The following is a 15528-nucleotide window of genomic DNA, read 5'->3' on the forward strand; positions in this document are numbered from 1 at the left end:
GAACCTCATGGGACTTTGAGAGGCGGGGAAGCTGGAGCCACTCAGTGCCTGCCTCCAATTGCTTCTAGCCTTGTGTGTTAGGAACAGAAGGGAAGTTTGGTTTAATTGCATTCATACTAAATGTTCTTCTTCTTGTATTCAGAAGCACTTGCAAGAACTTCCTCGACACATACAGCCCATCTGATAAAGGCAGAGGGAAGAGCTGCCTTCCCGTGAGCCCGCCCCTGAGCAGGCTCCAGAATGCTGCCAAGAGGAGCCCGGCCACCTATGGTCATTCTCAGAAGAAGCATAAGTGCTCCTTCTACTACAGCAAACAGAAACCCAGTGCGGCTGCGGCCAGCAGTGCCAACGTTACCACTGAGGAGAAGCAGACTGTGACCCTGGCGAGCTCCCCGTCTGCGGCCAAGGAAGACATTTGCACTAATGTCCTCAGTGAGAACTGGGTCAGCCTCAGATACACCAGTGGTGTGAATGGCAGCTTACAGAAGAATTTAAGCCTTCCCAAAACTGTACTGAACAAAGAGGAAAGCTCACTGAAAAACACAATTGTCAATAATACTTCTTCAGAATGTAGTATGAAGGAGGGAGTACAGACATGTGTGTTTCCTAAGGAAACTGACATTAACAGTTCAGAAAATGTGGCTGAGCTCAAGGAACCAGAGCCCTGTCCACACAAGACTTCTAAGAAGCCACCTGAAAGTACTTTGCCCAAAACCCCACCTCAGTACCCTCAGTCAGACTTGCCAGAAGTTTCCAGGAAACATGGTAATTTTGGTCACTTCGTGATGGTGGTTCTCATTTGGTGTCTTGTCTATTCCCAGTGAGATTTGGTCTCCCCTGTAACCTTGAGACAGTGTGGAGCTATTCTCTGCCCTTCTCCCTCTCCTGATCTCTCTCTCTCTTAAGATTTATATATTTTTATTTATATGAGTACACTATAGCTGTCTTCAGACACCCCAGAACAGGGTATCGGATCGTGTTATGGATGGTTGTGAGCCACCATGTGGTTGCTGGGAATTGAACTCAGGACCTCTGGAAGAGCAGTCAGTGCTCTTAACCCCCGAGCCATCTCTCCAGCCCTCAGATTCTTGTCTGACTTAACCAGAACTGTTTAGTCATCCTCCCAAGTCATGGGGTTACAGGGGAAAACTACCATGCCCTGCTGGGACCTTTAATCTTAATTGTGTGAGCTGAGTGCATTTGTGCACAATTTTAGCAAAGGCACAAATTCAAACTCGAGTTTTAATATGAAGCACCTGCTTTGTAGAATGCTATGGCTAAGTAGTTCAAGTTTAGAACAAAGTGGGTGTTACTATCATATGTCACTGTGAGAAGGATACCTATATATTTCTAATTTGATCTCAGCTTCAGGCGTTTTGTCTAAAAAAAAAAAAAAAAGTAGTCACCCTGTACAGGTTTCCTAACTAAATAGATCTATACCAGCTTTTCTTTCCTTTTAGTTTTTTATTGTTTCTTAAATCTTTTTTATTCTTGTTTTTTTTTGTTGTTGTTGTTTTTTGTTTTTGAGACAGGGTTTTTTGTGTAGCCCTGGCTATCCTGGAACGCACTCTGTAGACCTGATCTTGAACTCAGACATCTGCCTGCCTCTGCCTTCTGGTGTTGGGGTTAAAGGTGTACACCACCACTCCTCCAACTTTTCTACTAGCTGCAGCATCTCCTATTCCCTAGCTTGCTTCTTTAATAGTATCTCTTATTGAAAGAAATACAGATGCTATTGACGGGAGGAGGAAATGGTCAGTGTACCCTAGTTGATGCCTCAGCACTACCTCCTCTCTGCCCTCATCCATTTTCTCTCTGATCAATATATTAGCACATTCCTGTAATTGGTGGGGAAACTCTGTTTGTTTATTTGTTTGTTTGTATAGACAGGATCTCATTAAGTAGCTCTGGCTAGCCTGGAACTAACTATGTAGACCAGGCTGACACGGACTCACAGAGATCCACCTGGCTCATCCTCCTGAGTACTAGAATCAAAGGCATGTGCTACAATACCAGTCAGGCTTTGGTCTTAGCATTTAGTGACTAGTACTTGTTGGCCAACTTCATGTTACTGCAGTGAAGTATCTTTTAAACAGTGAACTTGCAGAGAAAGATTTACTCAGGGCAAAGTTCTGGAGCTTCTAGTTCGAAGTCAACTGGCTTGATGTCTTAGCATCTGATTGGTATTCAGCCAACAAGGTAGAAAGTATGCCTCAGAAGAATACACCCACATCTGTCACGAGCCAGGAAACAGAAAAGCTAGTGTAGAGGGAAGAGATCGAGTCTCAGGATCTGACACCTCCCAGCAGGCCTGCCCCTAAACATCCACTGCCCTTCCCAATAGCCAACCTTGGGGCCAACGTTCAAACCCAGCATATCTCATTACTGTTACTTGTTGATACTGAAGCGAAGTTATGGAAAAGCTCTAAACTAATTCTAAAGAGCTTTATGCATTTGGCACAATCCTTAAGTGGAATTTTGAGTATTCCATAAAGACTATTCTGATGTATAAAAATATTTGGGGTTCTCTGAAAGGAACAAGCACTATGATTCAAGTTGTTGGGCAACTGCTCCCTCAATCTACCATCAGGACGTCCCGTCGTCCCAAACAGTGGCTCTGTGTCTACTAAGTAGTAAATTAAACCCCACTTGTTCCCTCTCACTCTCTTTCTGCCTGATTGTGACTACATTAAGTTTCTCTTTCTTCCTGGCTTACTTCATTTAGTATAAAGGTTCCTCAGACTGTCTTCTAACCAGGATTTTAATTCCACATTTAAAAAAAAATCATCTTAACTAATGTAAGTGTTGGGTTTGGTAGTGTTAAATGAAAGCCCCATTACACAGTTTTCCACTCCTCCACTGGCGGACAGCAGGTTTCCTCCCTTAGAATACTGTGAATATTGACAGTAATGTCAGTGACCCACCCCTGCTCCGACATCTTTTAAAGATTGGAGGACTTTTATAAGTATATTTCACTTGTGAACAAAGTCAATTTCTGGAGAATCGTGGTTATTAAATAATTGTGTCTAAATCTCATTAAATTAAATGAAAAAAGCATTTAACTATGGAGTATATGAATGGGAAAATACTAGAAGCTGAATTTTTTATTTATTCAAGGAAATAACCAGCAAGTGCCTGTCAAGAATGAAGTGGACAGCTTTGAAACTGTGAAAGCAGCTGATACAAAGCTGTCTTCAGGAAAGAAGACGCAGAGGGCATCTCCAGAGGACACGTGCTCTGAGAAGCAGGACACGCCTTCAGCAGAGGTCTGCCTTCCCTGTTCTCTGTCCTAGTCAGAAGAGCACAGCACACACTGCAGGCAGGCACGCTGCAGACAGACAGACACACTCCATGCAGACAGGACAGAAGCCTCTGATAAGTATGGTTCTTTCTCTGTAGATGCTAGCAAAGGTTTGATGTGATTGCTCAGAAAGTTTTATCTTCTGATTATATGGGTGATAGAACAGTGATTTGCAGTGAATCCAGGTGGCTTTTATTCTCTGGGAGAACTAGTCTTCAGCAATGGGTTAATTCCTAGTGAACTTAGTAGAGCAAACCGACCCAGAACCTGTTCCATCTAGTTAGTACTGACACCTCTTCCTCAATGAGTCTGGGTGAATTGTTTATCTATTCTTGTCCTATAGTTATTATCATCTTTCTTTTCTCTAAAACATCAGAAAAGTTATTATTGATGTAATAGAAGAACATTTTCCTGCAGTGAGGGAAGAGTTCTATTCATTCATGACAGCGGCCGGCTCTGTAGGTCTGAGAATACTGGTGCATAGCAGGCAAAGACATGTTCTACATAATTTATGAAACTCGGGGCATAAAGTTGGCCCAGAGCAAGGAACACAAGAAACAACACAAACCAGCTTGCTACAGATGTCTCTGTGGAATCAAATAATGTCAGAAAATGGTTGCGGTAATTCCCAACCCCAGTTATCCCGTACCAAAACCACACAATCCAGTTGTATTTATAAGCGATAAGCCGAGCTTGGGCAGCTCTGGCACTATACTAACCTACTCCCCAGCTGTGAGACCCTTTGCTCCCTGCAGTTTCTCTTGGGCCGCGTGGCTCCATCTCTGCTTCCTCCTTTTCCTCTGTCCCCTCTCTTTTCCTCTCGCTCTTCTCTCCCTGCCTGCCCGCCCCCACTCTCCAAGACCTCCCGGCCCACCTTCCCCTTCCTCTGCCCAGTCACAGGCTTTAGCCTTAATTAACCAATAAATGGGAGAAGGTTCACATGAGATCCAGAGTATGTGATTGACTGCTCATCTGAGGGCCGCCCTTCTTGAGGAAGAGAATTAACATCAGAATTCAAACAGCATCAGGACAGCCCACAACAGAACATATTGATGCAGTATCATTGAGAGAAAGAAAATGTGAGCAAAGAATATTTGTCCATTCAAGTTGAGATATAAATGCAGCAGATATTTTTAAATGAAAATGAGCCTGTAAACTTGTCCTGAAAAAATCAGGTTAATGAAAACCCACCAAGTAGAAATGAAAATTCAGGGCTGCAGCAGCTACATTAAAGGTCTGTTATTGACATTGGCTTATTTTATATCCAGACCTAAAACTAAATAGCAACAATAAAGCCAGATTGCAAATACTAAAAACCCTAGCAGATATAGTAATATCTAAAAGATATTACTGAAGATACAGTCATATCTAAAAACATAGAAGGTGGAAGTGATCAAAGGCAGGTGGAAGTAAATTTTAACTGTGATCATTCTAGGCAGAGAGCAGTCTTGTGTGTGGGTCTGTTTGTCTGTCTGTCCCTGTGGCACTAGGGATCAAACCCAGAACCTATAGATGATAAGTACCACTGGGATACAACCCAACAATCCTATTCTTAACCTTCTTGTTGTTCTGCTTTGGAGACAGGGTCTCTACATAGCTCTGGCTATCCTGAAACTCACTATGTAGATCAGGCTGGCCTCAAACTTGCAGTGGTCCTCTTGCCTCTGCCTCTTGAGTGTTGGGATTAAAGGCATATGCCACAATGTTTGTCCCTTAAAGAGATCTTTAATGAACTAATATGTAATGCAGAGAAAAATGTTATAAAGTTGGTAATTCCTTTGATTCTACTTTGGTTACTTTAAAAACATTAGATTCTTATAAAATTGGACCGTAATGTTTGATCTAAAGGTAACTCATCATCTTGATATCACTCCACCCATTACCTGTTCTGTCACTGTTCTGTATATGTAAACCTACACATCTACCTCATGGAGAAGTATTCAGAAGGAAGGATTATGAACTAGTGAGCCTGGTTATTTTATATTCCAGGCTGTTCTGTGTTCTTTAAATGGAGGTACTGCAAGATAAGGAAACCGTAGACCTTCCAAAGTGGACTGAGAAAGGCACAGGGACATGTGTGTACTCAAGCATTAAGACTACTACTGGGCTACAGCGTTCTGCAAGGCCTGCATGGGATAGCATCCTGTACAGGGAGAGCACAGAGACAGGCCAAAGAAGGCAGGCAGACACTGCAGAGTCTCCAAGAAGACCCAGCAGGGCAGACGACTTTGGGTGTCTAGGGAGCCCATCTGGTTGAAAGGCAGGCACCCACAGGGAAACATGGGCAGGAAGGCTCTTGGGCTCTTTATATTGGGGCCGCCAGGCAGGAGTTAGGAATAGGGGTTGTCCCTATGGATCTGGATCTGAAGCAGCCTGATTTTATTACTCAAAGTTCTCTCTCCATACACACACATTATGTATGTATGTATGTATGTATGTATGTATGCATGTATGCATGCATGCATGCATTATGAATATATGAACTGATAAAATGAAAATATGAATATATACATACATGTATATGTATACACACATATAGTATGTGTTTATTACACACACACTATATATATATACTGAATTACCAAATGTTGTCTATATAGTCCAACAGGGCTGTTTCTGAGAATTCTGTAGCTGTTTAGTCCATGAGACAGAATGTCTCTGCAGTCCCAGTCTGGTGCTGGATTCCCAGAGGATTCCTTGACAGCTGCTGGTTTTCAGTTTGTGTTGGAATCCTGAAGGAGTTGGATTTAAAACTGGCTACAGCATCTGGATAGACAAACTCACCAGTAAGATTGAGAGCCAGAACTTCCTTTCCCCATATCCTTTCATGTGTTCTGCCATTGTGTAGCGCAGATTGAGGGGACTGTTCTACCTAAAGTGATCCAATCAAGAAGATCCCTCACAGGTGTGCCCTACTTTGGTGGTTTCATTTGATCCCAGATGTAGGTCAGTGACAATCAAGATCAGCCATCACACTTCTCTACAGCATGCGTGAAGGTGTGGCCCGAGTCTGAATGCTGGGTGCTGATGGGGTGCATGTGGGGCAGAGGGACAGAGATACAGGAAGGTACACAGAGAAGAAACAAAGTAACCACATTTAGGAGTTGAGCATGGATCTGGTGACGCCAAGGTTCCCTTGGTCTCATGTGGCCCTGAGAGGTGGAGGTGACGCCGCTGGCTCCCTCTGCCACACACATGAACCAGGACCCCAAGTCTTCCTGCTCCTTGGACCTGATGAGCCTTGTCTATGCTGGCCCTTCATTATGAGGGTTTTTTGTTGTGTGTTTTAGTTTGATATTTTCTTCCATTCATCTCAACCATCCAATCATTTGAGGGCCTCACCGGATCCTGTGCTTGTATACACTCTGTGTCTGTGCAGCTGTCATTCTGCATGCAGTGTTGTCAGCTTGCTTAGGAGGCTGCCAGACCAAAGATTTGGGGCATTCAGAATAGACCTTGGGACCCAAGGATGTACCCTTGGTTGCAAGGTAGATCCTCTGGTGCCATCATGTGTCTGACCTTGGTCATTGCCTTGGTGTCTCAGTGTCCTGATTTTGTGGGTTTGTTTCTTCAGGTCAATGGAAGCTCACTGTACTGCACTGTCCATTAGAGTCACTCAGTGAGCACAGTCACTCAGTGTGCACACCCTCTCTGTGAGCACACCCCGTCAGTGAGCACACCCCATCGGTGAGCATGGTCACTCTGTGAGCACACCCCCTTGGTAAGCACACACACACACACACACACACACACACACACACACACACCGGTGAGCATGGTCACTCTGTGAGCACACCCCCGCAGTGAGCACGGTGTGCATGTGTGCATGCAGTTTGCAGGTTTCTTTCTTAGGGCCTAACTTGACAGCTTGGAGGTTCTATAATCTGCTGTGCACAGACAGTGCTCCTCTAGCTCTCTCTGTTGGTAAGGAGAGGTAAGGAGAGCTCCTCTAGCTCTCTCTGCCTTGGAAGCCATTGACTCAATTCAAATCTTAGCTCTGGGGTTTTATTTTCTCTTAAGTGCATTTTTTATTTTCTTTTAAGTGCTTTTTTTTCCTTTTTAGAAAAGCAATTTATGATTACAGAGGCATAAAAAAGAAGGGGGAATAAATGTATCATGCATCCAAAATATTATGTTTTTTGAATGAGCTTTTTTAACTTTTTTTTAGTGTCTTATAGCTAAAAGAATAACTTATTATCGCACATATATAGAAGTTGTAATCCTGATTTTCTCATGTGGTTGAGTATAGAGAGGGAAACGCTACTCCATCATCCTCTTGCAGGCTGAATTTCCTCTTCATAAATAACTCTGTGATGAATGACTGCAGTCTGACTCACCCGTGATGGTTGCAAGCAGGGCTGACTAGTTCAGCTTCCTCAGTGCTGTGTGACTGCCTTCCAGGAGGGTGACTCCCGCTGACTTTCTCCTGGGTGGCAGTTGAAAGAGCTGGCCTCATTCTCCTGGAAGCATCTTCTGTTGTTGGGCTCAAGGCCACCACATGCTAAGCTTGTGCACTACCACTGAGCTATACCCTTAGGCCAGTTAGCAAAATAGTAGGCATGTGATAGATGAACAATAGTCTTTGCTTTGGGGGTGTTGTTGTTGTTGTTGTTTAGGTGATGGAAATTGGATCCAGGACTACTTCTGGGTGGAAACAGTTATGTTTTCTTTTTATTTTATCTAAGGAAAGATGAACATTTTCCTCCACTTTGTATGTGTGTAAAATTGAGTTGGTAGAGGGAAGCTTTTTTAATCATCCATCCAAAAATTCCACCATGGGAAACAAACTCTAAATTAAGTAGGCAAGCCCTGTTCCAGTATCCTGCTGCCCACCCAACCTGGTATCCATGAATGTAAACATACTATTATAAACACACTTGCTTTTTAAAAAAAAATACAAGATACAAGCTTACCTACACTGATCTATCTAAGCACAGTTTTATTATGAAATATTGTGGATAAACTCATCTTTTTTCATCTCTTCTCTTTCTTCCTCAAAGTTTACATCCTTTGCCTACTTTGCATTCAGTGTTAGCCCCCACCCCCTCAATCTCTCTGCTTTCTTGAAAGCTCTGGGACTCTTCCTCCATTAATCCCCTCCTGCCCCAGGGAGCTCATGGAGTACTTAGTAATAGAGATGGGTGGAGACCAAGGAGCGAGGTATAGGCTCACAGACACTGTGCATCCGCCTGCCACCTCCTCCTCCTCTTTCTCCTCCTCCTCCTCCTCCGCTTCCTCCTCCTCCCCAGGAGAGCCTGCTCAGCAGGCTGCAGTCAGCCCTGACTTCCTCTTGCTCTTGGTTCCCTGCTGGACTCCCCGCCCATCTGTACCTCCGCTGCTCCTGACTCTGGGACCCTTCTCTGCTGATGCTCAGTTAGCGCTCACTTCCCGAGTCTGAGCTCCCTCATCACTGCATCCTCTGTTCTTTGACTTCCTGTTTGTGCCCTCACATTTCCCCTGGCAAGTGGCTCATGGACTCTGCTTCTCAGACCTCTCGCTTGGCTCTGAGTCTCCCATGTCTGCCTCCTCCTTTCTCATCTCATCCCCATAGACTGGCATGCTTCGATTCCCACATCCCTCTGCTCAGCCATCCCCGACATGTTCATCCTCTTGCTTGCTTGTACAGGCCGACAATTCCTGTACGACCTACTGATGTCAGAAAGGCAGACAAATGTGAGTGACCGTTGACCACCCCTACTCTCTGACCCCATTTCAAGACCAACCCTTGACCTATGCTTGTTCTTGGACAGCAAGACTTCAGTACTTGAGTTGACAAGCCTTTGTTGGCTCTTACAGACAAGGTGGGCACAGTGGGGGACACAGACAAAGCACCTCAAGCAGCAATTGTGGGAAAAAACAAACAGTGAGTGTGTGGGAACCATTGTTCTGCCCAATCAGTCTTTCCTGTGCCTGCTTACCATCAGACTAAAGCCCTGGGAATGGGTCTTTCTGTGTGGGACTTACAATATTTTTAAACACATTTAGAGTTAAAAAAAAAATCACTTATTTAATATTGGGAGGATCTAAAAAGAAAGCAAAACCCCATGGCCCACTGCCTGTGTGGCCAAAGCTCCCTGTCATTCCTAGGCCCCCCATTGATGTTGCAGATGCAGGAGGTTCTGATATCCGGGACTTAGGGCAAGTGGGGAGTTGATCGCTTCAGCTTCTCTCTTTCTCCTTCCAAGTCCCAGTAGCCAAATTTCTGCCAGCTTGCCAAAGGATCCTCCGATTTCTGGGCCTTCATTCTGAAAAGGATGGGGAAATGAGCTAATCTTTGCTTTGTTCACAAAAGAAGTCTTAACCAATAGAGAAGTTCTGGCCCAGGGGTACGCCTCTGGACCGGGGGTAAGCTTCTGGCCCCGGGTACTCCTTTGTACTTGTGGGTATCTCACCCCTGTGAAGTCCACAGAGGATGCAAGTCCATCCTCCAAGCTGCAGGAGTGCTGTTAAGCCTGAGTCTCTGCCTGTGCTCTGCTTTAGGGAGGTGGGGTGGGGGCGGAGCAGGGAGAGAAGGTGCACACTCTAGAAGATGGGGAAGATGCTTTAAAGGACCTTAAGGCAAGGGACCATCCCGCTGCCACCAACTGAGCCTATGTATAGACCACAGCTGACAAGGTTTTACATGTATGTCTATGTAGCACCCGTATCTCTGTCAGTATGTCACCCACTGGATTAAGGTCTTCATAACCACATTTGCACATGAAACGTGTTCTGACTTTAATTCCCCAAGAAGCTGTACCTAGTTTGGAACATTCTCTGGTAGTCTGACTGTTAACAAAAAGTTCATCTCAAAAGAATTAGAGCAGAGACGCAGCTCGTGCCTTCCTGGGTTATTCTGATTTTGCTTGAGCAGTTGATTCAATGAGTTACAGACACCAGATGACCAAGCGGAGGCAGAAGGTTCACCAAAGCCACCTGGATATCACTGGCAGATCTTCCCCCCTCAGCCCCTTGAGGGTTTTGTAAGCAACAATTATTTTTTCTTCTCTGTCTGCCAAACCTAAGAAAGCAGACACAGGGGAATGAGAACAAAGCAGGGACAGATAGAGGTGGTCTCAAGACTGGAGTCTCGAGAGCGGAGGTGTTCTAGATACAGAGAGTTGGTCCTCAAAAGTTAAAGGCAATCTTGAGTTTCTCTTCAGATATAGTCTCTTGAAAGCACAAATGTTTCCTTTTTCCTCTTCAGCAAGAAGATCCTTACAGGAAGAGGAAGCTTCAGGAGAAAAGAGAAGGAAGCACACAAACCCTCAATTGGAATAAAACTCGAACGTGTAGGAAAAATAAGAAAAGGGCCTCTGCCCAGGCCTCCAGGTATGCCATGTTGCGGCCCTTCCCAGTTCAATCCTGAGCTCCATTGCACAGCAGTGTTTCCTCTCTGCAGGCTTAGGACGGCAATACAGCTCAGGGCAGTGTTGTAGTCAAGTCTGAAAGGTATTTGCCGAATAAGTAGAGTTATTCTAATTTTACTCCTTAAAAATACTGTAACATGACCTTTTAAGACTTATATTTTACCTGCAATTTTACATTTCATAAAATGCTGAAAGCTGTGAGAAGTTTTAGAGAAAGGACCTAAACTGTCCCTTATATCATGCTACTATGAAGTTGGGCACTATGCCTTAGGAACTGTGCTGCTTAGAGACACTTTTCTCAGCCTAGCATTTCTTTATCAGGAAGAATAGGGGACTAAACTGTGTCTGGAAGCTCTGTGCTGCTGGGATTCCAGAAGTAATCTCTAGATCTAGTGTATCAGTTTCCCAGCCTGAAGATTTTTTTAACCTAACGAGTAGTGTGTACATTCATTGAGTCCATATCCAGCACAGTGGCCTTTGAGTTCTAGTTTTTCATCCCTGATTCTCAGCACAGCACACACATGTTGGAGCCTCTAACAGACATGTTCTCCTTCCTTTCCTTATCTACAGTTAGGCTTTTCCGGTTCCACAGTTCTCCCCTGTCTGCAGGATGCCCCCTGCAGTACCTAGTTTTCTATAGAAAACTCCATTCCGAGATCCTGACACCTGTTCTCAGCAGTCTCTAAGCAGCATGAAGGCCAAGGCAGGAGTCCTCTCCCTCATGCAGGCTTTCCTTTTGAATCCTGGCATCCAGAGGCAGCACCACCTCGTGAGCTTGGTTAGGTGCTCCATGCTTCTTTATAAGGTCCCTAGCCCTGGCACATTTGAGTGGCTGTGAGGTTCCACTGTGCTATAATTGATCATGTTGAGGGCTCAGAGCACTCAGGAAGGCTGCCACCGAGCTCAGCACTGGAGGAGGCTGTCACCAAGTTTAGCACTGCAGGAGGCTGCCACCGAGCTCAGAGCCCATGGTTCAGCATTGTTACAGCTCCTCCTAGGTCCTAATCTGTATTCCGGGAAGATGGTCATGTGGCAGTCCCAGGGGTGGCAGTGCCAGGGGTGGCAGTGCCAGGGCAGTTTTCTCACTCTGCCTTATACCTAATTCACACAAAGCAGTCAGCACAGTGGAAATAAACGTATTACATACCATATCATATATAGTTATTTATTTGAGAATTGGAGTTCAGTATTCTGTATAAAGGAAACATTGGGCCTTTTTGTATTCTCCTATTTATATTTTCATAAATTTTACTCATCACTTTAGCATACTGTATTTTCCTAAGTAGGAACATATAGAAACATAAGAGTACAACTTCACCAAGTAATCTTAGGAAACTTCTTAAAGCATATTTCTAAGATCCAAGCAATTGTTTAAAAGTAACTAGCAAGTAGTCTGCTCATAATTGAGAACATGGGAAACATGGCAGGCGCTGCTGGATTGTGTCTCTGGTACCTGTTCTGTCCACATCTTTCTGCCTTGTTCAGAGGTCAGTGACGTCCTGCTCTGCATCTCCCATGTCTGGGCTGCTTTCTTCTCATCCCACACTCCTCACACAGGCACTGCCATGACCTGTGCAGAGAACCGTTTCATTATTCACAGGGTGCTTCTATGTTTTCTTTAATTAAAAAAAATGTATTGGTATGTGCACACATGTGGGCATGTGTTGGGAGTACATGTTAATGTGGGTGTGTACACACATGTGGGCATGTGTTGGGAGTACATGTTAATGTGGGTGTGTACACACATGTGGGTATGTGGTGGGAGTACGTTTTAATGTGGTGTGTGCACACACGTGGGTATGTGGTGGGAGTACATGTTAATGTGGTTATGTGTGCACACACGTGGAGTTCAGAGGCTGATGTTGGGTGTCTTCCTCAGTCACTTCTCTTACATTATGAGACAGTTTCTCACTGAGCCTGGATAGCTCATCTGCCTGGCCAGTGAGCTCTAGGAATCCCCCTGTCTCTGCTGCTTCAAATCTGGGTGTAAAGGATGCTGCTGTGTCTAGTTTTTTACATGTATATTAGGGGTGGAATTCTGGTTTCCATGCTTATATACTGAGCACTTTATCAAGTGAGTAATCTTACAAGCCCATGCATTTGTATATTTCTACTTAGAAAATAGTATTGTAATTATTTCCTTGAGGAGTTAATGGCCCCATAGCAGAGATGTGGTTTAACTTAAGAGCCTTTGGGGCAAGAGCCTTATTCTTTGTACTGACTGCACTTTCACAACAGTGTGCTTGTAGGCAAATGTTTGCAAATGAGGAAGAATATATTTAAATGAACACTCAGACCTTCACGAGACACAAAGCAGCAGGCTCACTGAAAATTCAGGAAAACAGGCTAGGAGCCCTGGCTCTACTCCTGAACTGCCAGGCCACTCTGAACAACACTGTGGAATCTGTTCTTCTCACTGTCAAATATGAAAATAGACTAAGTATCCCTAAATTCATTCTAATTCAAAATGGTAGCCTCTTTGGGGGATGCAGGAGTGTGAAAAAATTGAACCTATGACTTGTGCGTGCTAAACATAACTCTATCTACCACTGAGCCACTCTTCCATCTCCCATATCTTTTAGGGGCCTTTCTTGTTCACCCTCCTACAGGACTGAGAGAGGTGGCCTCAGACTGATTTTTTTTTTACCTGACCTATCTCAAGCAGCAAGTGTGTCTGTGTAATGAGGTAGAGATGTGATCTTTCTCACAGTTCTCCCAGGCCTTCCGAACAGAGCGAACAGAGGCTTGTCTGCAGTGATGTCAGAAGCTGGTGTGCACAGGACAGCGCTGGGGAGACTTGTAAAGTTGGCACGGAAATTGCGGGCAGCTCCCCTGGACGGAGAGAGGAGGGTATGTAGCCCAGAGCTACCGTCGGTGTTCTTGTGATCTGTCCTCTGAGCTTTCAAGAAATGTCATTACAGGCCATGTAGCTGTTGGCAACTCCACCAGAAAGGCGTCAGGGTTAGATCAGAAAGCACATGCCCCTTAGATCCTGAACATGGCTGCTGCCCCTCAGGTCTGTCTATTCCTGCCTGACTTTGTGCATACTGTTGAAGGTACAGGACCAGTGTGCGCAGGCCTTAGGCAGGGCCCCTTGGGGAGAGGGCAGAGCCAGCTAAGGCAGGCTGTCTCCCTTGTAAACTGATTTCTGTGTGGCTCTGTAATTTCTGGATTAGACTGCTGGTACACCAGAGGTCTATTGGGCAGCGCCCTGGGAGTGGGAGCTGTGGGGACACCAATGCCAGAGCTGGTGTAGGAGGGAGGACAGGGGGCAGGAGGCCACTAAGGGTGGCAGTGTGGAGCATGTGTCCATACTGACGTGCCCACATACTAACTCCACTGAGCACACTGGACGCCAAGGCAGTGGTCTCTGTCCCTCTTCCTTGGTGACCCTTGAAAGACTGGTGCTGCTCTTCCATCTCAATTGGGCATCAGTAGTCAGCAATATTTTAAAACCTGAAATAATAATTTTAATAATAAAGGGGTACATTATGAGTCTCTCATCTATTCAGTAGAACAGACTCAATTTTCTTGATAGAAATTTTGTTTGTTATTTCTAGAACCATTTGTGTGTAATTCAGTCTGTTTTGTAGTTTGAGGCTCAAATTCCCTGCTAGGCAAGTGCTCCTCTGCTGAGCTCCCCAGAGCCCTGGAGCCATTCTCAGACGGAGGTCCCGCTGTCTGTCCGCAGGCAAACCAGACTTAGCTTGTGCCCTGCTGGTTCCTCAAGTCTGCAGTCATTTTTCACTAGCTGAGCAGAGGTGGCGGCTGAGCATACCCTGCCCTTCCTACCCCCTTGTCTGTCCACTTGCTCCCACGGCACTAATGGGAACTGCCTTGGTGCAGCGCAGCCCCTCTTCTGCCTCTCCAGACAGTTACTACCTGAAGTCTGAGAAGAAGTGTGCAGACAAGTCTTGCTCGGACTCTAGCTCTGACTGGGGCAGCTCCTCTGGCAGTGTGCGGGCCAGCCGGGGCAGCTGGGGCAGCTGGAGCAGTAGCAGCTCCGACTGCGACAGGAGGCCCGTGGTGGACATACAGCAGTTCCTGCCACCTGGTGAGTCAGAGGCCCCCCCGCTGCCTACAGCCAGCGCAGGGCTACCTTGCTTGGGCCGGGGCCTTGCCTGCCTCAGACTGTCTGCTTAGCTCTCCTTCCCTCTCCTCCCAATCTCCATTGTACCTGGTACTGTTTCTGTCTTTGAGACACTTCAAAGCCCTGAACAATTGTATACCTTTTTTATTGTACTAAAGTATTTCACAGAACTCACTTTTTAAGCCATTTTAAGTGTACAGAGTGGCGGTATAAAGCATGGTCTTTCACCCTGCACAGACGTCGCCACCAGAGCTTTGCATTCTTGCAAACCGAGACTCTGCCCATTAAGTAGTAACTCCTGTTCCTCTGCAAGCCCCTGCGTGCCTGCCTCTGCTCTCTGCCCTAACACGTGATTGCTTTGATAGCTCAAGTAATTAAGTCATGGATGATCGTAGACATGCATGATTGTCGAATGTGCAGTGTATGGTTGTCCTGTGTGGAGAGCATAGATGATTATGATCCATGTATGTCTTTTGTGGAACAAATGATTTTGGATTGTGCTGTTGGTCATGTATGTGGGTCAGATATGGTTATTTTTTGCTGAAAGATTGATTTCACCCCGTGACATCCTCAGGACTTATCTATATTGCAGAACATGTCAGCTTCCTTCCTTATCATGGTTAATGACATTCTATTGTGCATGTATAATATGTTTGCATATTGCAGTTCATCAGTGGGCAATTGGTCGCTTTTACCTTTTGGCTATTGTGAATAAGAATAATGCTGTTGGCATGCATCCCCTCTTGTTTTTGAGAATTTAGTGACAAGAGATCAGCTGCGATTGTATT

General features: G+C 45.2%; 1 protein-coding gene across 2 annotated transcripts in view; it reads left to right on the top strand.

Moving 5' to 3' along the window:
* Positions 1-15528, top strand: part of Tmem131l (transmembrane 131 like) — a 152954-nt gene that overhangs the window by 127727 nt on the left and 9699 nt on the right. Inside the window, exons 25-29 of one of the 2 annotated variants that reach the window (XM_052180286.1) lie at positions 143-765; positions 3118-3266; positions 10488-10612; positions 13361-13500; positions 14497-14627. In XM_052180286.1, the coding sequence (XP_052036246.1) occupies positions 143-765; positions 3118-3266; positions 10488-10612; positions 13361-13500; positions 14497-14543 (1084 nt within the window). In that variant the 3' untranslated portion in view covers positions 14544-14627. Of the gene's footprint in view, positions 1-142; positions 766-3117; positions 3267-10487; positions 10613-13360; positions 13501-14496; positions 14705-15528 lie in introns of those variants that run through there. The other variant, XM_052180285.1, reaches the window with a different exon arrangement.

Source organism: Apodemus sylvaticus, chromosome 4 (genome assembly GCF_947179515.1).
Source record: "Apodemus sylvaticus chromosome 4, mApoSyl1.1, whole genome shotgun sequence".
NCBI lineage: Eukaryota > Metazoa > Chordata > Mammalia > Rodentia > Muridae > Apodemus > Apodemus sylvaticus.